Consider the following 23,514-nt stretch of genomic DNA (forward strand, 5'->3'; position numbering starts at 1 on the left):
ACACATTTAAATGAATTTTGGAGCTCCAGCATTCATTAGGTGTGCCTTTGAAATACAGTTTGTACTGTTTTGATGTGTCTTGCGTTGCACCACACTCTTGGACAGCAGAGCGTATTCTGGGCACAGGCAGAGCAGTAGAAAACCAGATGCAGTACCCACCCCCCGTGGTTAGCTTTTGCAACAAATAGATTTTAAATCTTTGTGAAATGCTGTATTTAATTATCCAAAACACACACACAAAAAGGTAGAACTTGCAGTTATGTTAATGTCTATTGTACAGTACGAGAGAAGTTTAAACAATGGCAGTTCTTTTAAAAACTTGCAAATCTTGAATTTGTCTGGATTACTTAATAGAATAATTACAGTTCATTAGTGCTCAAAAACTTAGTTGTTCAACAGAAAACTAATTAGATGATCAATAAATGGTCTATATTTTTAATTAAGAAAAAAAGAAAAAAAAGAAAAAGAACTAAATACATTATACATTTCTAGGTCTCCAGTGGGCTGACATGCTTCTTTGTTTTCACTTTATATTATTTTAACATGATATTTCAGGATTTTGGACTGTTGGTTGGACAAAAACAATTTTGATGACACCACACTGACATTTTATTAATTAAATTATTCCATAAGCATATTAAATCATAACTTAAGTACATTTGAAATAATCATTTTTTCATAAAAATATTTTAAAGTGACCAGAAGTTTGGTGACCGTTGGTGACATGTCATGCAAAATTTGGAATGTAAATATTAAACATTTAACGAATGGTATACTTTATTAATAAATCATCCCTTTTAGTTGACTGGAGGTTCCTCCTGCTTCTCCAAGCATTAATTCTCAGCTGAACATTGAGGGGAATGATATTTTCTGTTAAAAGTGAGGCTTGCAGCACTAGCCTGCATGCACGGGGTGGGTGTACCCATTCCGCGTGACGTCACCGCATCATTCCCTGTACCTCGTGCCCATTCATCCCTACCTCATCACAGTGCCGCGCGCCTCGCCCTCTCCACACCTCACCTCAGCGCGTCTTTTACAAATGAAACAAACGGGAAACTGGGATCATATCTCTGTCGCGTGACTCAGTCTGGACTGTGAAACACGGAAATAAACGTCTACGCTGCGGGGAGCGAGTTATAAAATAGGTGAGAACTTTATTATTTGGATGCGTTTCGCCGCCGAGGGGTCCACGCGGATGGCAGTTGTTGCCTCGCGTTGTTTTCTCACACGGAGCTTAAAGCAAAACTCCATTTGTAAATATCGCCTGTGTACATTTTTACTTTCTGAGGGAAAAACGCGCGTGCTGTCTGAGCTGGTTTAAAGTTATTTTGTAAGCGTGTAGTAAATCTTCAATTCGGCGTATTTTGTATACACCCAACAACACTTTTGTTATCAAATAAAATCCAACTTTGACAACTTACTCAGCTTGTTGACTCAGTCAGCGCGGTGTGCGCGCTGCATAAAATTTAAAGTGGACTCTTAAACACACTAACTTCAGAAAATGTAATATACCTTTTTGTTTTTTGTACATATAGGATTTTGCAGCAGTATTCGGAGTATATCGCAAAATCTTCCTTCCATTTCCACGACCCGTGGACCCAACACCTGGACACATCTGTCAGAGACCCGCTCTGTCTTTAAGGCGCATCACCGGCATAAACACGGTTGTCAGTGTCAATTTTTAACCGTTTCAGTAACATTTGGAGCGGCACACATCACCAGCGTGGACACGTCGTGCACTAAAGAGCAAGTAGGTGAGTCACTATCTGTTACACACCCAGTGAAAGCACACACACACACACACATTAAAAAGTGGAACACATGCGTGCTGTTGTGTATGCTCATATTTTCTAGCTGGAGGACACTCATACACCCATGAGGGGTTCCACATTTTCCTGAGTAAGCCAACAGCTGCATAGATAGATAGATAGTAAAACAAGATGATCTTCATGCATTGCTTCACGATTCAGCGCAAGTGGGAATTTGAGCAGATAATTCCCTGTTTAAACTTGAACTGCAGCTTTGAGCTTTCTGCCTGTCAGCTGATATCTTTTGGCTGGTGAGAAAGAAGAGGAACAAATTTGGATTTCGCAACTCTGAAAACTCATACTGGAGCAGATTTCAAGCCCAGGAATTTTTCAGTATGCAAAGAGTTCCCTTTTATGAGAAGATATGCTGTGTATGTGTAGGATCGTTTAAGTTAGACAAAGATTTGCAAACGTGAAACTGTAATGGTTGACGTTGCTGGGTCAAAATTAAGTTGCAAAAGGAGACTAGAAAACATTTTTAAAATAATGATGCAGGGTCTCTTTGGGTAAATGGGTTGGAAGTAAATAAATTTCAGTCAGTTTAATTTTGAAAATTCTGGAACGTTGTACCTATATGCAGTTTTCTATACGGTTCATTTACATTTAAATTTTCTCACTAGCTATTGTGTGCTTGATGGACAGACAGACGGACTGTAGCTAATCTGTAGGCTGCGACGGACGGATTTTCAGCTCATTTTGGTCTCTAAATTAAAAGATCCTGGCATTTGCTTTTGCTCAAGAGGTAGAAAACCTATAACTGCTAGAATGCACTTTGCTGCACCAGAACAATATCGTTCTCCTGGTGGGTGACAAACTGAGAACTTGTCCGTTTGACACAATGGTGGCTGACTGATAACAACAATCTCATTTTATAGTTAAACGATAAGCAAAACCATGTTTATGAAAACATTTGAGGTGAGAAATAGGCAATGCCAGAGATGCTCACCTTGCTTTGCTTGGGGGCCACTTGACAAATGACAGTAGGCTCGGGGCCAGTCGCAGCAGCCCCATTCATGTTTCTTAGACTTTAGGATATTTCCAGAATTTAAGGATGTTTCTAGGGTTTCTAGACATTTCTTTGACTTAAGGACATTTGTGGATTTCAGGACATTTCTATGATTTTAGGCTGTTTCTAGGATTTTAAGACATTAGGGGCTTGGCTAGGACCTCTGTTGGGGGGTGGGAGGGATCCTCCACTGGCACGGTTTTTGATATTAAGCTCTATTTTGGTGCTGTTTTATGCACTCGAATACCTCATGTGTACTTAATGTACAAAAAAATTCACAGTGTAAATTGCTTGATTTTTATTGTAAATAAGAAAATGGTCTGGGGGCCGTCTTGGCACCCTGCTGGGGGCCAGATTCATGCTGCAGGTCATAAGTTGAGTATCACTGGGCAACGCAGACAGAATCTTGGTTTATATTTAATCTGTGCTGCTTAGTTTTACTGTTTGATCTACTTTTTTGGCCTCCATTGTTAGGAGCAGTGTGGACTATTGTTCACAAACTCTCGCTATTACAGCCAAACAGGGCGTTAAATTTGTTTCACAAAGTTCATTTACACATACTATCCTCACTGTTTTGTTACAGCTCCAGATCTCAGAGTTTCTCTTTCTTCCTTTCCCCGCTGCGGGACTAATAAAGGTTTATCTTAGCTCATCTTATCTTATTTTCTCTTTCACCAGGATGGCCGCTGACAACTTTTTAAGGACACTTTGTTGACCTCTTTTAGAAGCAGAGACACATTTTCAAATTAAACCCAGCCAGTTTGTAGCCACGATGGATTCAGATAACGACCCGTGCCACAGCAAGCACTACATCGACCCCACCAAAAGCCCGCTGATCAGCGCCATCATGTTTGCAGCGGGCATTTTTGGAAACGTTGCAGCCCTGGTGATACTGGAAATCCGGAGACGTAGACACACGAGATCTGGGGACACTTGGCGGCAGTCGTTGTTTCACGTGCTCATTACATCGCTGGTGGTCACGGACCTGACTGGGACCTGCCTGGTCAGTCCGCTGGTTCAGCTGTCGTATTCACGCAACACTACGCTGGTGGGGATGTCGCCTGAAACTCACAGCGTGTGTGCGTACTTTGGTGTCAGCATGACTTTCTTTAGCCTGGCCACCATGTCGCTTCTCCTCTCTACGGCACTTGAGAGGTGTTTTGCCATCGGGTACCCTTACCTGTACAGCCGCCACGTCACCAAGAAATGTGCCTACATCACAATCCCGTTGGTTTTTTTACTATGTATGCTCTTCTGTCTCCTCCCTTTTGCGGGATTCGGTAAATATGTACAATACTGCCCCGGAACTTGGTGCTTCATTGACATGAACCCTGTGGCCAGAGAGGACCGGGTCTACGCCAACCTGTACGCCACTCTTATGCTAGTGCTGGTGCTGGCCATAGTGGCGTGCAATGGGTTTGTGGTGTATCACCTGTTCAGGATGTACCAGCGTCGGAGGAGGAACGGCAGCTCGATGATGGGGAGCATGAGATCCAACAGCGAGCGCAGGACGATGTCCATGGCTGAGGAGGTGGAGCATCTCATCCTGCTGGTCTTCATGACCATCATCTTCATCATCTGCACACTGCCCCTGGTGGTAAGATAACAGCAGATTATTTTGGGCAATTTTTTTCTTTTCTTTAACATTTTTTTAGACTTTTTTCTTTTTCTTTAAAAATTCTGGCAATTTTGTTTTTCTTTAAAATTTTTTCATTTGTTTTTTCTTTTAAAATTTATTTTAATTTATTTTAAATTTTTTTTTTTAATTTGTTATTTTTAAAGAAAACATGCCTTCCAAACCCATGTGCCAGCAAAAACAAAAATGACCAAAAACCACACATTTATTACAGCCAGAAACTGTAAAAAACAGAAATTATCATTAGATTTCAAATTTCTGATGGGCCTTCAACATCATGTAGGACAAACATTTATAGAGAAAACATGTTTATATAGAAAACATGCAATAATGTGCAGTTTTTAGGTGAGTAAAGGTAACCATAGACTGCTGACCATGTTTCATTACTTTTGTTCAGGCACATCCACTCTCTAAGGACAAATGCCTGCACCAGCAGTTAAGTGACTTATTTGGCTTTCATTAGCTCAATGGGTCAGCTGGTCTATAGACTCAAGGCAGAAATTGATTATGTTCAATGATGCTGTGAGTGAGCAGGTCCTGAGGGACTGCTGTTTTACCAAACACTGATGCATCCGGGTTGCAACATTTCCTCATCTGCTGTTAGGCTTCCCTAAATCCCACTGACAGCAAAAATATCTGGAAATACAGCCTCAGCAGGACAATGTACCATGCCACATCATAAAGACTACTCAGGGACGGCCCAAGGAACGAGACAAATAGCTCGAGGTGTTGATCCGGCCCCCAAATTCCCCAGATCCAAATCTGGTGGAGCATTTCATGTGATGTGAAGGGACGTATGTGTAAGAAGTCTCCCTTTTGAAAATAGCTAAAATATAGTTGAGATTCTTCGTTTGGTTGCACTTTTGTCATCAACATAAATGAAAAAATGTGCATGGAATGACAACCATGAATTTTCATACCACGGTAGACGTTAAAATCGGTTTACTGCTGCAACCCAAACTGGCTGTCTTCAATTAATTACTGAACACTTGCGATGTCTGGTCCAATGACTGGAACACTTTAGTTACGCTTGGGTGCTCTTGTGCTGGGAAAGTAACTTCTCTGAAATAGGAGATTTAAAAAAAAGTCCCTGAAAACGCTGTCCTAAGGACTAAGATCGTTCCTTGTGTTTGCAGTGCAGACACAACAAAAAAGGGGCGTTCTTGGAACTTGATTATTAGTATTATGGAACATTTCGTCTGATCTATAAACGCATTGTACTGCAATAATGTATTGTTTGACTTTAAAAGTTGATAGAGAACTAAATAATGAGGGTTTATTTCATATTGTTTAGTCTTCATTTGAAACTCTTGCACAGAAAATAGTTTGTTTGCATTAGGAATCAAATTAAAGGAATTAGGAATTAAATCGGGCCATTTTCTTGCACCCAGCAGGGTGGGTGCATTACATCGTCTTTGCGGCTTTCAACCATATGCCAACCACTGACAGAAAAAACAAACGATCTTATCTAAAACATGTCAAAATGTCACCTGGAGCAAATTCAGTTAGCTGTGTATGTTATGCCATCAGATATAGATCTGTGTGTCACTGTTTCTCGGCACACTTGTGACGTATTGTGCACTTGCCGCTAATCATAAATAATACAACAGACTATGGGCTGTTGCCATGCCAAGCTGTAGACAGGAAACACTGCATGAGTGCCATTCATAGCATGTCTGACTCAGCTGCTGTTTTTAATGCCAGGTATAATTATTACACGTTAAAACACAAATCATGTTTGACAATTGTAAAAGATCTTCTTTTTAGAAGCCTCTCTATTCAGCCCTGGAAATCGGGTGTTTTTACGGGACGTTGTATAATAAGATAGATCCGATATTGGGTGTCTTCTGTCCGTATTTTAATCATATTTTGGTGATAAAAGTATATTAGCATCGATGCTAAATGCCATATTGATTTCCCATAGTTCCTTTGGAGAGAGGTCAGAGGTTTGTTTTCGTCTTGTCGTCCAATGGGAAGACTGACCGACTTTTCGTATCCGCTTTCACTGCCATACGTCATGTGAAGCAAACCGCACTGTGATTGATCTAATCCTGCTGTCTCTATCGCTCTGTGTTATTGGTAGCGCCTCCTGCATTAGAATAAACTCTGTTAGCCCCTATAATAATAATAATAATAATAATAATAATAATAATAATAATAATAATAATAATGAGACAAGGGTAAATCAGGAGACAGTGTAACAAGCAGCAGGGCCTCGTATGGATGTAAACTCTGTGTTCACTGCAGGCAGAGCAGGCAGGAGAATCAGGGCCCTCTCTGAAGTGTCAGGAGTGTGATGTGGCCCTCTGCAGCATCACAGAGAGGAGCTGCTTTGCAGAATGGCACAGATAATGGCATACACAAACAACTGCAAAACAAAAAACAATGGGACTTTTTTTTTGAAAAGTGTATCCATTTTTTGAACTATAATAGTTTTAATGTTTATTTTTTCACTTTCTGATTCCCAGCACTTAGGAGAAAGGTTTTCTGCAGCAAAAAAGCTTGTACATAATACTGTTGGGTGATTTATCACTCAAGATCTGTACAATTCAATTTCCGTCTTGTTTTTTCTTTTGACTTTATGGTCTCATAACTATTTGTAAATTCAAGTGCCATCACTGCAGCCTAAATATTCTGATAGCCTGGGTTGTCCTGAAAAAAAAAATGTATATAACTTCATTGTGCATTGAGAGACTGAGGTTTTAAGTGCATTATTTCACAAAAAGTCAGGGCGTACCAAAACTAGGTAAAAACGGCTTTTTTTAATTCATGTTTACAGTTAAAGTCAAAAAGTAAATTGATAAAATAAAGGATAAATATTCTGCCTTTTCCTCATGAAAACAACATTATTTGGGTGGAGAGTCTAATCACTGAAATCATTTTAGTGAAGGGAGGTAACGGCGCACTCTAAGCATCATTAGCAAGAAAGACGATACAAACAGCAGACCTTACATACAGTAAACTGCATAATTGTAAATGTCCTTTGAAGAATCCAGGATTTGATCAGTTAATTTCATCAGGAAGCAATTTGGACCGAGGCCATAATGAGGGGATAAGGGTCTCAGAAACTGCAATTACAAATTTGGTCTCAAATGTAGCTACAATAAAAAAAACATCAACTGTGACTGATGACCAGTTGGTGAATGGACCTCGTAATCATTTCCGATGCACAAATAATGAGCTGCAATAACATTTTAATGAGATTGACCCCATTGCAGCAGAACAGCCACCAAACTGCTGTGTCCAGTATATTAAATATATTATACGGAGGGGATGTATAAAGTGATAACACGTTAGCAGCATCCAGGGACAGCAACCTTTTCGGATGTCTTTAGCTTCTGCTTGTCATCAAACCTGCTGTTGGTTGCCATACACTGACTATGAGTCAATCAAATCCAAACTTAATATGATAAATATCTGAAACTGGATTGTAATTAGCTAATGGCAGAGCTAGCAGAAAGCTCTGTGTTGTAATTTCAGTGAACTTTGACATATTTCTACACTGTAAAATCTGTTGATTTAACTTTTAAAAAAACCTAGGAAACTAATAACCTTGAAAAATGTAATTAATATAACTATTAATCTTATTTTATGTTTACTTTATATATAATTTTGTGAAGCTGTCATAATCTAAAATTGAAAAATTAATTAAATTTAATCAAAGTTTTAGCAGTTTCAGCTATATATTCTGCTGGTTGCAAACTAGTCAATCATATTTGTATTTTCCTAAACAAGTTAAGGAAACTGAGCTCCCAGATCTCCTCACCTCATCATTGGCTCTTTGTCATGATCAAGTTAAGTCAGACTAACATGGTTTACTCAAGTTGCTAACACTTTAACAAAACAAACAAATTTCACTTGTTATTTTTAAGTTGCAGCAACTTCACAAAATCGAGTAAATACAGCTAAATTTGAAGCAAAGTCAATACTTACATAAAAAGTAAAGATAAGCAAAGATTTATAGTTAGATTTACTTTCCCTTTTTTCCACGGCAATTGGTCTCCAATGTTATTATAAGTAAGATCAACTCGTCAAGTTTTTACAATGTAATTGAATAGGTCAGTCTCAAAGTTTCAATTTAAATCAATAACTTTCCCAGCAGTGTATGATGATGATGTGCACTTTATTACAGACAGCACTTATGAAAATGCCATCTTGTGCACTGCTGCGTCTCAGCTGTGGCCTGAAATGTAGAGTCATAACCTTCATCTCTGTAATGACCGGCAAATTCTGCATCAGCCTTAATTTAATAGCATCATCAACATCACAAACACAGTCAATGAGCTATTAAAAGAGCTCTGTGTTGTCGCTTAAGAAAGCTCTGTGGAGATGGCTTCGACACAGTCAGTGCAGTCACAGTTAAGCAGCTATTTAAATCGAGTAAATGAAGTGTTTTTATCACTAAGAACTTTAACCCAACTAAAGCCATTAAACGTAATGCTAAGTGGCTACAGTCTGTATAACGGATCCTCCATGTGATACTGTTTGTAATGGATTATATGAGGATTAAACTAAATCCACAAATTAGCACTTAAAGCCGTGAGCCACCTTGTGAAGCCACAAAGTCGTTGAGATCTAAGAGGCACATTCAGTTCCTGTTTGGTTCTAAGTCAGGGTCAGTTGTACTTAATGATGTCACTGACTTTGATTTCCGTTACCTCCTGTTGTGGTGAAGGAAAACAATTTGCCAGACCACTGCTGGCTGAACAGATGAGTGGGAAACATCCAACATATCCACCGGGCAGTAAACAGTAAACTGTTAGGGATGAGTGCAGTAGAGAGTAAACTTAGCTTCAAATGATCTTTGAAGAGCATCACATTATTTATGTACGTTTTAAAGCTGTGGTGGGCAGAAATCAGGGAAAAAATATACATAAGTTAAATAAACATCCTCCTACAGTTCTCCCCTTTCTGTTCAAAGCTCCTCCCACCAGATGACCTCAGCATACGCACTAGGGGTCAACAGATTATCAGCCTGGATGATTATCGGGGCAGATATTTGGCATTTCGTCAATTATCTGTATTGGCGTTTTATTGTAATGATAAATAAAATAAATTATTCAAAATACACAAAGAAAGTGTCAGCATGGTAGGACCTTTTTCTTTGTAAAACCTCAGGGAGCTTTTTTTTATTTATTTATTTTTTTTATCTAAATTTTCACTTGACATTACAAAACAAATGCTGGGCACTTTCTGTATATGATGCTGAAAGTCTCAGTTTTGATTAAACATTTGCTAAAGGCATTTAAACAGTTTTTTTATATTGGAGTTTGTTATTTTCCAAATTCTAAATACTGACAGAAAGATTCAAATTTTTATTGTAAATGCAATTTGGTTCCAAATATCAGTCTCATTACCTACTAAAAATCAATATCGGTATCGGCCCTGAGAAACCACGCAGCTCATTTAGTCAGCGCCTCCTGCTGTGCTCTCTCTGTCTATCAGATCACAAATGAGACATGAACTAGCTAGCATCCAGCGGTCCCTCCACCTCATATTCCACCTCTGTTGACTACCTCCCAGGTCACAGCTCAGAGATGAACCTATGTTCAGAAGCTGTGGAGGCTTGAATTGGTTGTCACAATGGGCTGGTGGCCAGCAGTAGCGACGGGACTAACCTGTGCAATGGCAGCAACAGAAAGTTTGCTGAGTCGGGGCTGTCCAGTCCTGATTTGTGCTCGCTGGATTCCGGTCATTGCAGTCCGGACTGCCTTGGCGTCAGTCTCCAGAGCCGGTGCCCACTCTTCTGCCGCCAAGGTGGACTGTAGTGGTGGGGAATTAGACAGAGGACACACTGTAATTTGAGACTCAAGCGGTTAGCAGATAGCTAAACTATTACCAACATTTTCTCTCTAAAAAGCTTTGCTGATATTGACACATGTTTTAGTTTGTTTATTGTCAGACTCTCTTTTAGACTCTCTTATTGATCCACCTGTCTTCTTTTTTGGGTTGCTTTGCAGTGTAGGCAGTTTTTGCCAAGAGTAGCAACACGCATCTGCATTTAGAGCAGCCAATAGGAACGCCCTCTCTCTGAAATTAGTCTCCCGTCATGTTACACGTATTCTAAATCCTAAAAACAGCCAAGAGGAGGAGCAGAAGTCAAGATTTCTCAGAACAATTCAATCACAATATGCATTAAGTTTATTATGGTATCTTTAGCCAATGATGCCAGAATATATCACCTACCCCAGCTGAAAAATGATGATTAAGTAAATTGTCCTCCACTGTATACTGTGTACCAGGTTTAGACTTCTGGTGGCAGGTAAAGGACAGTGATATCAGCTTACTACATTGGCTGTCTTCACTGCCTCATCAGAAGGCTGAGTGAAAGACATGACTCGGGTACAGTGAGGTTAAACAAGGACAGACAGAAAAGAGGCAAGAAGGGAGAAGATAAGACTGAAAAACAGATTAGGCTACAGCAGATACTCTCTGGTGGTATCTGCTGATCTAAAAAAAAAAAAGCCTACATTGAAGGCCTAACACTCAGTAAAGTCAAACTGAAATTTAAATGTATTATTTGCCAAGAAAGATCTGTCTCCAGTGTTTGCTTTGACGTGTGCACTTACTTGGTCTAAACTGTAATTGACAGCAACCCTAAATGAATGTTCTCTAAGAGATGTAAATCTTTGCTTCGGACTGACAATGTTGGCACATGATTGGTGCAACATCTCTATGGAGCCATCTCTGAACTCCATGTGTGACTTATTTCAGTGCCATCTACAGTATTCAGTCTAACTGGTTTCAAATTTCCAATGAAAGCTAGTTAGCCTAGCTTGCTATCATCCAATTTTCCAGTTGAATGCAAACTTGATGACTGTTTCTCCCGAATACTGAATGTTGCACATGGACAGATTGCCAATACTATGTGTACTTGATGAATAAGGGGGGAAACACCTATTTCTTAGAAACACCGGCACTCAAATGTCAATATCTACTGGGAAACGCCCACTCAAAGGCTTGAAGAATATGTCCAAAAACAGCTTTATCCTCTTTTAAAAACAGAATTTTGCACATTTGCAATATTTTAATGGTTTATATCACCTTACAGAAAAACACTGGAGAATTGGAGGGCGACCTATTATTATACATCACAAACCCCTCAAAATCAATGCCAATTACATTATCTATTCTGAAAAAATGAGAGTAGTATCAGGATAAAGGCTTAATCTTGCTAAAATTATATTTCCATTCAATCTTAAAGCATGACAGTGCACCTATACTTTTAATTAATTAAATTGCAATTTGAAATCAATTTAACAACATTTAAATACCAAAAATACATTTTTGACACTGATTTGAGCATTTGGTGATGTCTTATCAAGACAGAGACAGAGTTGAAACTGCATATTGATGGTATAATTTCATGACATTCATTTGCTGCGTGAAGGAGTAATTAAGTCAGTTGGCTCTGGTTTCTTTATTTTTGTTAAATGACTCCTGATTGAAACTTTGGCGACACTGAAAAGGTTTTAATGAATGTAACATTTGGCAGATACCCCTATTTCCACAAATGTCTTTGTCCTTCCACCCACTGATAACAGGTCAGAACATGGGGCCATTTATTCATTAGGTTGTGTGTGTGCATCCTCATGTGTGTTGCGTGCAGCTCTCAGTGTGTCTGTCCTCTCTATCAGATGTCCAGAGACAGGAACCAGAACTTTCACCACTGCAGGCAGAGGTCATCACAACATTAATGTCAGCCATACATGATTTATTCTTCTTATAATGGGAATCCTCTGTCATTCATACTGGTGAAGCACTTGTGGCTGTCACATCAGTCTCCTCCCCTACCATCTCTCCTTTCCTCTCATCCTGCTCCTTCTCTCCTTCAATCTTCCCTCTCCTTCCCACCCGTCTCTCCTTTTCTATCATCCTGTGTCTCTCCTGTCCTCCCCTGCCTCTCCTCTTTTCCCATCCTCTGTATATCCTTTCTTTTCCTCCCCTGCCTCTCCTTCCCAACTGTCTCTCCTCTCCTCTCCTCTCCTCACATTTCAAAATGGCCACATTAACTTATTGGCAGACATTTCAATGCGTTGCCCAGCGGGGAGATGTAGAAAACCTTTTAACCATATTTCATTCAAAGGGCTCACTCAGAGATAATGCAGGCAGAGATGTGGTCTCCTGTTTTAAAGGAACATGCACCCTCCTGTAAAATTTCATTTCCCATTCCTTTCTTTATGATCTAAATAGAGGCAAAATGCCATCTCTGCTGATGGCAGGTATTTTAGATGCTCAGTCTTCAGGTAATAGTCTATCCATAATGCATTCTAGTGCCTGAGTGCGGCATTAAACAGGACCTCAGTGGCCTCTTCAAAGATACTTTTACTGAAGAGATGCTTCTAAACTGAGACATGTTCTGTTGGTGAGGACAAAGTTGTGAGCTGCTGCAGAGACAAAAGTGTCTCTAAACGCCTCTGAAAAGTTGCAACTTGTTGCAGTCTGGACTTAGATGGACAGAAATTCAATGAACTAGCCAACTAACTAGCTACAGCTGATAAAATCTGCAGTGAAGTAAACTCGATACATGCAGTGGTGGAATAGAGAGCTAGACAAACATGACAACAGCAAGTAGTAGATTACTCTGTGTTAAGAGTTAAAGGTATTTTGTATTTGCTTTGTGGCCACACCCTGCTAAGGCTACACATTCAGGTAGGGCTGCAAAAACAAAATGATTAAAGTGATTCAAGTCAGTTATAAAAATTGCATTATCGATTTGCTGGGTCTATATGTTTTGATACGTGCTGTAGGTCACATGATGAATTACAAGAAATAATGCAGTCTCCTTTGTTGCAGGAGTACATTTTTTTGTGTTGTCTTGTCTCTGACTCATAACATAAAATATTACAAAAACTCTGTAACATTAATTAGCGTAACATAAATCTGCCCTCTCTAGCAGATTTGTGTACATTTTGAGGAACAAATGGATCAGTGTAACCACCAGGCAGCCAATTTGTCACCGTGCGATTTCTCCTCAAGACAGACACACAGCTAATGTTTATGAACCACATTTAGATCGAAGAGACCCTGAAGTACACTGTAGCATTATCGCGTTTTTGGAATATTTAATGCCATTAGTCTTAGGCGGTCTCTTTTGCTTTTTGAATAAAATGTTGGAAATAAAAATAAATCCGATTATTAGATTATCAAAACAGTTGTTTGTTGCAGCGCTACAGTCAGGCATACTAAACAATACTACGAATGCATTATTTATTAAGAGCCGTATATAAACACTCATGGGTGTTCAGCCAGCAATGTGATACCACAGTCTGAGGTCAAGATAACACACACACACACACACACACACACACACACACACACACACACACACACACACACACACACAGAGAGAGGGAGAGAAAGATCATATTACATTTTTCTGCTGTGCCTTCTGTCCGGCTGAAGCTGGAGGCTGGTGACGTGTTTGTGTCCATGTGATGTGCCTCTGGTTATGTGTGATTGCATTAAGGGTGGAAAAGGCTAGACAATGGCTTTTTGGCACAGAAAAAGAGACCCAGTGATGGAGAGACAGACAAAGTGTGGGCAAGACTGAAAGGATCAAATTTGAATACAGTGATGGAATTTGACTGGTGCGTTTGTTTGTTCTAACTGCACTGATTTGGGGTCATGTATAATCCTCATAACAAGGAAGGCTGCGACCATGTGACCATGCGCCGATGAGCGTAAAGAAGGAAGCAGAATAAAGACCATAAGTTGTATAAGTAGGCAGGTAGGAGTGATGGATGGGTCAAACAGGACTTTCCCATGGGAGACTGGTGTTTGTGTCTCATATGAACCCAAGAGAACGTTGTTATTTTAAGGGGCAACATCATCGCGTTTTGATGTAACTTTACTTGTGTTAACCTATCCAATGTAACTTTACGTCGAGTATGTAACGTGTGGGGAGCTAATATGGTACATATTTTATGAAATTGTAATGTGCATTCTCGTAAGATTTTGAGCCATTTCATAAAGACACGATGGGATACAGCCAAGCATGGATCTCTGAAATGAGAGATTTTGAACAGTCTGTCACATTGTGGTAAACCAAATGAAAAACAGCCAGAAGCAGAGATTAAGAGAGATTGTCACCTCTGACTCTTGTAGTTGCTCAGCACAGAATAACAGTAAAGTATGTTCTTGAAAATGAAACTCTATTCCAAGATATTGTTCTGTTCTCTGAGCAGCAACCTCCCACAGACACTTCGCATGAACACTTTTGTTACGCTTCCTGTTGACGCTGAGAGAGCATAACAAAATGGGTTCACAGTGTGTGCCGGTTTTAACGATCGAGCTTCGCTAAACAAAAAAAATCTGTCTCCACACGTACATACAACCCTTCGCCTACTCAGTTTCTGTCCTGCACATATGGCAAGGCCTGGCACTAATCAAAGTAATGATCTCATGTGGTTTTGTTTAAAACACAGCGTGGAGCTGTGCTACACTTTAACAAAACAAACACAGCGCACCTTAGTTGTTTGATTTGTTAGAGCGCCTATTTAAAAATTTTACAGATTTTTTTTTGTCTCAGTGAGATAACTTTTCCTATATGAGATATTTTACAATTACCATTTCCCTTCAGAAATTGAGAAAATCTGCAGAAATTAGCTTTTTAAGAGCTTTCTCGTCCATTAAACTAACAGCTGCTGATGTGCCGTTAAGCAGGACTCGTAATTGCTATGCAGCTGTACTGTTGGCTGGGAAGCCAGTTGTTGTCGTCTCAGCAACAATGGAGCCTATGGGTTGTGGGACTGAGCAATGAAAAGCTGGCCTAATGAAATTGGCGTGACAATGTTGGTGCAACCACTGCCATCTTAGGAAATTGGGTGCTTTTATGGGAGTCAGAGAAGAAAAACGTTTTGTATACGAGGTCAAGGAGAGGGATGGAGAAGAGACATCCAAGAGAAGAGCGCGGGTGGAAGGTAGAGATAAGGAAAGAAAGTGGAAGAGAACTGAAAATGTCTTAGAAAAGAATAACAGAAGCAGCGCTGTGTCATTTTACAACCTGTTGTATGGTCACTTTTCCTTTCACACTTGACTTGATATTGTTCCTCTCTGACCCCCAGAGATGTCGGCTGCAGGAATGTCTAAACCTGTGAACTGGTCATAGCTTCCATGGATTGTATTTAAATGCTGGTTCCCAAAGCTTGTGGCCATTAGCCGGGCGAGTTTATTGCTTTTCACTTCAGCCAGTCACTGCAGTAGCTGCTTTCATGGCCATATTTTTGCCCCAGACAGGAAATAATGAACAAAATCAGCTGCTCATTCTTGGCCTCCATGGCGTGACAAAAAAACAGTTGTATTCAAAAGCTGCTTTCATTTAAAAAGGTCAAAGACTTTGTAATACAGCTATTAATGAGCAGTTACCAAAGAACAGATGTCATAACAATGTGTGTGTGTGCGCGTGTGTGTTATGTAGTGAGGTGGAATGATGATTTTAATCTTCCCTCAACTCTGTTTTATTTGTTTGGAAGGCTGCACATATTTATCATTTCACAAGGCAGTCACTCATTACCAGGATTCAAAACATTTGATATATTTTGTTATTCTGCTCTGTGAAGGCAAAACCAGTGACCCTATTTTGTCAAAATTGAATTCTTTCTGACATCTGTTACACTATATAAAATAAATAAGCATAGAAGTTAAGCACATCCAAAAACCATTAACTCTGCCAACATCAGTCTGTACCTGATGGGGTACAAAGTATCCAAAAAAATAATTTGACTTTTGTTTTTCAAAGTAATTAATCTAAATAGTGCCTAAATGCTCACCATTTCTGGGGTTGAACTTCGAGATAATTGTAGCACATGTGTGCACTGTACATTGTCATCATTTTTTTTCTTTTCTTTTGTGTGTGATTTAATTCAGAATCAAAGATGGTTAGAATTGGGATTCTGGTTTTGTCACCACCACTTTAGTAAAAATTAAAAGTAGTATTTAACCTTTCATGCTATATTCAAGTGCATGTGCAGAAAAAGAGGCAGCACTGCAGATTTTGGGACGAAAACAATTTTGAGCAACTTAAAATGAAGTGACTGTATTGTGAGCCAAATCATGCTTATTTACTAAAGCACCACTCCAGTCAGTGCGATGGAGGTGTGATCAAAGCTGGGGTAGTTGGTGTCATTGGGTACAAATGTCATTAAAAACTTTAAACATATTGTAATTCAAATGCTCTGAGAGGACTTGGGAACCTCCTCTTGCTCTGATTTCAGGCTTTAAAAAAATCTAGCTTAAATCATTTCATTCAGAGAGAGGGCATCATTTTATGCAGATGCGTGTGCATGTCTCTTTGGTGTAGGCCTAATTCAATGACAGAGAATCCTGCAGAGGAAGTTGCTAATCCAGCATTGGCAACAAGTGCCTACACTACAAAGCAATCCAAAAAAAATGAAGACAGACTTATCAAATTCATGTTTAACATTAGCTAGAGCCATGATTCTTGGTGTTTCCTAAGCCTCACTCCCTGCCGCTACACCAGCTGCAGCAACCTGAATCCAGCCAACACTCGAAAAGACACATTCACCTGCACATCCACTCTGCAAACAGTCTGCATCCGTTACATCTTTACTAAAGCTTGGAGAATGATGTATGACCTGCAGCTTCTACTATAGTCACGTGTCAACTTCCCCTTGTGCTCTCTTGATGATGGCCGTGATGTGTGAGGTGGTGACAGTACGAAGACAGTCAGAACGCATATGATCCTTATTTCACAACAAAGATTCTTTCATTATCTGTGTATCTCAGTTTGTAAACTCTCAGCTAGTCATCAGCACAGGAATTTTGATGTGATTTGCTCTCAGCATTCAACATCTGCCGCTCAGGCTCTCCGAAAACCACAAAATACACATGTGCTCACATCCTCAATGATTTATAGGCTGCCTGTGTTTGCCTCACAGTCCTTCTGAAAAGCAAACAAAATGATGCTGGGGAGAGTAATTCAAATAACCTCTTTGAATGAGAACATCGGTCCGTTCTCTGCAAACATCCTGTGTGCTCTGGGATGAGTGATAGTGCTTTCTGCATGTACGAGGATAAAATTAGGGAGCGTGTTTTTTGTAGACTGCATGTTTTACTACAACATTAATTATAAAGGAGTTAGTTTGAGCAAACACATTATGACGAAACGTCCAAATTACACACTCACTCAAGTAACCCCTGAAAACAGTCTTGGAGATGCTGTTAACTAAAACGGTGCGATTATGGTCAAAATGATAGATTGATTACTTTGCTCAATATTGAGATCATTATTACTTATCACTATTATTCATTAATATAGGAACAAAATACTTTTGTTTCACTTTCACATTTAAATAAATGAACACTGCTTTCACTTCCATGTTGTGCTTCATTCCTGCATATGTACAAGTCTTTGCATCAAAGTAAAAGAAGTCCTCATTCATGCTGCATATGAAGCAAAACATAAATACATTTTTTCATGGACATATCTTTGGTTACATGGAATAAGATTGCATTTGCTGTGTACAACGCTAGTGGACGTCTGATTAACGCTGGACAAGCGTCACTAGTGACGTTACTCCTCTTGGCCTTCATGCATTCATAGTTCTGCAGTTTGTGGTGTTTTTTAAGATGACTATACAGCTAGGTTGTGTTGCCTCATGGCACAAACACAAGTCTTATGGACTGTCAGGGCTCGTTAATGCCTAACGTTAGACAACCTAAAATGCTATCACTCTATATGTGTGCAAAAAGGAATTTAAAAAAACATGTTCAAATATGCTTTAGGTTGCATTTATATATAGCGTACAGCTCAAGTTAGATGCGTGCTATTACACCACCTGTGTTAAGAGCTGAGTTCCTTCAAATAGAAGCGTTACGTGTCCTGTCAGACTCGAGTAAGATGGATGACTGAAAAAAGCAGCTGAAACATCTCATATGAAGACAAGCTGTTACACTTGTTTTCATTCATTATGTCACCGCAATAACATCCAATAACACAAACCAAACAGAGTTCAGTTTTCTGTTAAGTTTCAGATATGCATACTTATTTGGAGAGCAGTTTACTGCATGGGGTGGATTTACTGAGAGGAACAGAAGCAAAGAAAAGGTCACTGGTTTCATTAGTTTCTCTCATATTTGATCAACAGCGTGTCCTCAATGATGGGATTAGATATATCATAACAAAACATCAGTCGCATCAACAGAAAATGACATTCAAGAATCCGAAGATGGATGATAAATAAGAGTTGGTATTTAAACAGATAAGTGGTTTCAATTTCTACAGTATATCAGGCTGCCCCTATGCACCCATGACCTGGTACCTGTCTGCATCTGTTACTGCTGCTAGAGATGATTTAGAATGGGATTTAAACCAGGATGTTATCAAGGATGTGGCTGTCTGTTATGGACGGTGTTAGCAGAAAGATTATGCCATTGGAGCTAATTTAACACACTGGTCTCCCTCTCCCCGCCTCTTCCTTCCTCTCTGTCCATCTCTCAGATCCGGGTTTACATCAACTCAATTGGGATTCGCAAGGAATCTCACCGCCTGGACCTGATTGCCCTGCGTTTCATCTCTGTTAACTCCATCATTGACCCCTGGGTCTTTATCCTTCTCTCCCCCAGTGTCCTGCACTTTTGTTGGGCCTCAGTTTGCCATGCCCCCATTGTAAACTCCAGAGGTTCCTTTTTTAAATCATCAATAGCAAAAGAGAATTCTCCGGCTCAACTCGAACTGTCTCGCCCCACGGAGTACACCGAGCATTTTCACTCTGCAGAAACTCTATGACCATAACAGTACTCTATTAATTCAAATTTCTATTTATTGGACACTGGATTGGACAGCGTGCTTTGTGAGTCACATCATCCCTCCCACGTGGGTGGTGTTTCTTATCTATTTTATGAATGTGTTTCCGTTAGATAATGGCCCTGTCTTTCGAACTGACAAACATTTTAACGTTCAAGCTGGTGGCTGCCTCTTGCCATTTACTGGGTGTTTCTATTCAATCCTAGCATTTCATCCAAGTGTGTGCATGCTGAATGTATACTGACTTATCTGCAGCTATATATTGTAAGTGTCAAAGTTCAACATTTTGTCTCCTTTGCTGCTTATATTTCATGTCAATTAATCAATGAAATGAGAAAGGCTGCTGGTGGGAACACGAAAAAGAAAAAGTCTTCATTCAGGTTCTGTGATGATCTGGAAAAGACAAACTGAAAGTGCTTTTGCCCACTTTGTATTAAGTCATTGGTGTTTGGTTGGAAACACTTGTGCAAGGAGATGTGACATACTAAAGACATTCATCGTTCAAGGAAAGAGGTAACCAATGACTTAAAGCCTTCTCTGATTCAAATGCTGCTTTACAAACAGTTGTTACTGGGCCTTGGCACGGGAAGCCCAGTGCAATATTACATGCAGGCATGAACCACTAACATTAGATGAATGCTTCACTTGCAAAAGGACCGTTTGAATATCAATAACTTACCTTTGGTTACCTAAATTTTGTGATGGAAACTTTGTTTTTCTTGTAAGCCTACAGGATGAAAGAAGAATCCAAAAAAGGTAAATATTCCTTATCAATTGTAGTAAACAGGGTCCACATATAACAACAGTAAACTATATCAGAAACATCTGTTTACAGACTCTCAGTTTGTGCAGCAGACTCACATATTTCATACTCAGTACTCAGTACACTCAGTAAGTGTATGAGACTGTTTGGACTGAAGTGTTTTAAACTGTAAAGTTTTAGTAAAAATGCAATGCATGTAATTGGGAAGTACTGAACATATGGCTGGATACATGAGACTTAGATTATACTGCACGAGTTATGTAAGAGTTCGTAAATGAACCTTTTGATATAGCTGTGCTGTTGTTAAACGTGGTCCTCTATGGCTTCAATTCATAAAAAAAAATGTTTGCCTTTTTTGGATTCTTCCCTTATGTTTCTTTACAAATTCAAGTTCACACATGTTGAGTAACTGATATACAAATGCTGATTTTGGGGGTGAAGCATCCCTTGAACTTGAAAATTGTATTGAGCCAAAACAAAATCCTGCACAAAGTCTGTATCAAGTGATGGAAATAAAAACTAGGATAAACTTAACGGCACGCCTACAAAAAAAGTAAAAGCGCATTCAGATGAGTTGGGATCATAACACTCATATGAGAAGATAGTTTGTTAGGATTCATGTTTGTTGTAAAAATCTGAGGCCACAGATTACTTGAAGGGCCTTTTATTGCAACAGGAAAGTCTGTCAGAAGCAAACCTAGATAAAATCTAGACATGAGGCATGTCCATACAAGTGTAAATAAGATCTCAAATATTTGACACAAAATATTATGGGCGTGACTTTCTCTTTAAAACACTTCATCTTGAGAACATTATCCTATCCCCTCTGAGCTTCTTAACCGCTAACTTTAACTTATCGTCTGCTTTGGTAACCTTTCCCGTCACCCTAGTACCAGATTCCTGCTGGAGAGGTCAAAGGGCATCAAGCCTGAAGAGACTTTTTGGGTGAATTAGTCAAAACTTCACTCAGGGAGTGAGTGGGAGAGAATGATGCACACAGAAAAGGCTGTGTTGATTCTATAAATTTATTTGTACATTATGTAGCATACAATATAATATAATATATTATAACGGTATTTTGTAAAACATTCTTCACATGAGACTGCAGTTTACTTTTGACTTGAAAACTTCTGCCTCTTCTATAATTAAGTAACAATAGAGAGTAAATATTCTGGCATAACTGGCTGTAATTGTAATGCTTATTGAAAATGAATGGCAGCACACAATTGTAGCAAATGATGGTACTTTTTAAAGAGCAAACTACCTCCTTCAATGACAAAGTGACACACTTGTGTCTCGTGTCAAAAGACTTTAAAGATCAGGTTCCTGATAAGTTAATAATTACTAATTTGAGGTTGTTCTTTCTGTTCTACATAAATCTGTTTTGGAGCTGAAATTAAAGGTGCCTCATTTTTTTTTTTTTTTAATCAAAACAAAGTGTTATATAAATTTAGTATTACTAATTGGAATAACCTAAATCCACTGGCAGTAATGTGTATCACCTTACAAGTGCTCATGCATATGCTTCCATGTGTAGGAGCCAAAAAATAGAAACCCATTGCAACAAGAGCCACTAAATACCTTGACTACTGTAGAGTCATATGTCCCGGGATTGAATGCTGATTGTAACCTTCCCCACTGAATATAAAAGTCAGATGTTAGCTTGTGTTGGTGTTTTGTTTTGTTTTTTTTTAAATCCAGTGGGAAAGAAGCTTTAGAAACAATTCCCCTTAGTGGTCAAAACATCTACAGGTTACCTTTAACTGCTTGATTGGAGTTTTTAAAAAAAATACACGCCTCTGTCATCTAATAAACTACTAATGTCATAACTAAATGCAGCACTGTTTATATAGTACTCAGTAATTATAAACATGGAGTATTAAGCCTGTATGTTGATATGAATTGCTACCCTTTAAAAAGTACCATTTACTGTTTTCAATTAGTGTCATAAATCAGTTCTCAGTCATTAGATACGTCATTTTGGGAAAGAGCTCTTGCTTTGTTTTCTCCTGGCAGGTACTTAGTTCTGTCACATTGCCTAAAAGTTATTTGGAAACTATGAAAAGAGCTCCCTTTATTTTTATCCATCGACTTTCCGACTAAAGTGCCATTTTAATTGCATTCGTTTTGCAAGGGAACATCTTGAAATGTTATTGTTGGTCGATGAGTTTCTTTCCAGATGAGCACCATTCATATGAGACAAAGTACGTTCACTTAAATTGCTGCTAATGGCCCAGAAAACGTCCTGATTTCAGTCTCTGATTATATCCTTGTGCTGATTGTTCAAACGCAATCAACTGCCAACTAAAATAAACCAAGAAAAAACGCTGGTTTACTTTCACACCCAACGATTGTAACACTTCATTATTTTACAGTGATGTCACTTTTAACAGACTTGCTGAAAATAGGCAGGTCGTTTTCTCCACTTTTTTTTTTTTGAGTACAAGTCCCACATGGTGGACTCATACTGTGTTAAGTGTTACTGTTACAGCATCTCTTCTGTTAAGATGGATCAAATTGAAACAGGGCTCAAGTGTCAAGTAAATAAGCTACTACAGATTTTTGTGGGATCTCCGGTTATAAATCTCTCCAACTAGGAAAACATTTGAAGTGGACTGACTGGCGTTATGCAACAGCAGGGGTCCGCTTCAGATTAAAAGTCCTTGTGTGTAAATATGTGAGAAAACCAGAAGAAGTTCTTAACCATCTGTCATTTTGGACGATGCCAGAAAGTTTGTGAGCATCAGGTTAACATTGAGGCTGTAAGCCTTTATTTGAAAGTGTGTGTGTGTGTGTGTGTGTGTGTGTGTGTGTGTGTGTGTGTGTGTGTGTGAGAGCAGTGATGATCCCATTTGGCTCTTGTGTTGTGAGAACAGCAGTTTATTGCCTGTGTTGGTCTGTTGTTGGTTCTGAAGACAGCATCAAAACGTTCAGTGTTTACGACAGTGTGTTACTGCTTCCTGTGGGTGCGATGTGTGAGTTTTGCTTCTGTGTGTGCGCTAGTGCTTTTTCCAGTTATGTCTATGTGTGTGTACGTTTATTTTTTGCAAAAGTTCCCACAGACATGCTTGTGTGTCCATGTGCCTACAATAGGTGTAAGACTGTGTGTATGTGCAAGCTAGAGTGTGTGTACGTGTGTGTGACAGACAGCACTGAAATGTAACGATGTCAGAATGCTACCTACCTGGATGTCTTATACTCTGTAATTATAAAGTACTGTAGATGAAACTGAATGCACTGAGTGTGTATGTGTGTGTTTTATGGCTTGTGTAAATAAACATCTCATCAATCACATATTCTGTACAACCTGCTTTCTAACCCTGTTCCTACACACACACACACACACACACACACACACACACACACACACACACACACACACACACACACACACACACACACACACACACACACAAGCATACACACTGTGAATGGGTTCCAGATGTGAAGAACTGAAGAATGCAGATTGTGAATCTCTCCTTTACACGTGTGTATGTTCACATTTTTTGTGTCTTTTTGAGGACTTTTCCCACC

General features: G+C 39.3%; 2 protein-coding genes across 11 annotated transcripts in view; one reads left to right on the forward strand and one right to left on the reverse strand.

Annotated features, from left to right (window-relative positions):
• nid2a (nidogen 2a (osteonidogen)) overlaps positions 1-4,385 on the reverse strand; it is a 68,804-nt gene extending 64,419 nt beyond the window's left edge. For all 9 annotated transcript variants that reach the window (XM_088074762.1, XM_088074756.1, XM_088074763.1 and 6 more), the window contains exon 1: positions 4,247-4,385. The gene's annotated coding sequence lies outside the window, so the exon portion shown is untranslated. The remainder of the gene's footprint in view (positions 1-4,246) is intronic.
• ptger2a (prostaglandin E receptor 2a (subtype EP2)) lies at positions 768-23,274 on the forward strand. Of its 2 annotated transcripts, none has more exons than XM_042513392.2 (4): positions 768-1,145; positions 1,536-1,750; positions 3,493-4,411; positions 18,912-23,274. In XM_042513392.2, exons 3-4 carry the CDS (start codon positions 3,587-3,589, stop codon positions 19,197-19,199), a joined length of 1,113 nt encoding a protein of 370 aa, XP_042369326.1. In that variant the 5' UTR covers positions 768-1,145; positions 1,536-1,750; positions 3,493-3,586; the 3' UTR covers positions 19,200-23,274. The 2 variants fall into 2 exon arrangements, with proteins under 2 accessions (XP_042369326.1, XP_042369325.1); XM_042513391.2 differs by having other exon boundaries at positions 772-1,145; positions 1,536-1,754.
• Positions 23,275-23,514: the final 240 nt, after the last annotated feature.

Source organism: Plectropomus leopardus, chromosome 24 (assembly GCF_026936395.1).
Source record: "Plectropomus leopardus strain MGB_pleo_1.0 chromosome 24, ASM2693639v1, whole genome shotgun sequence".
Taxonomy (NCBI): Eukaryota; Metazoa; Chordata; class Actinopteri; order Perciformes; family Serranidae; genus Plectropomus; species Plectropomus leopardus.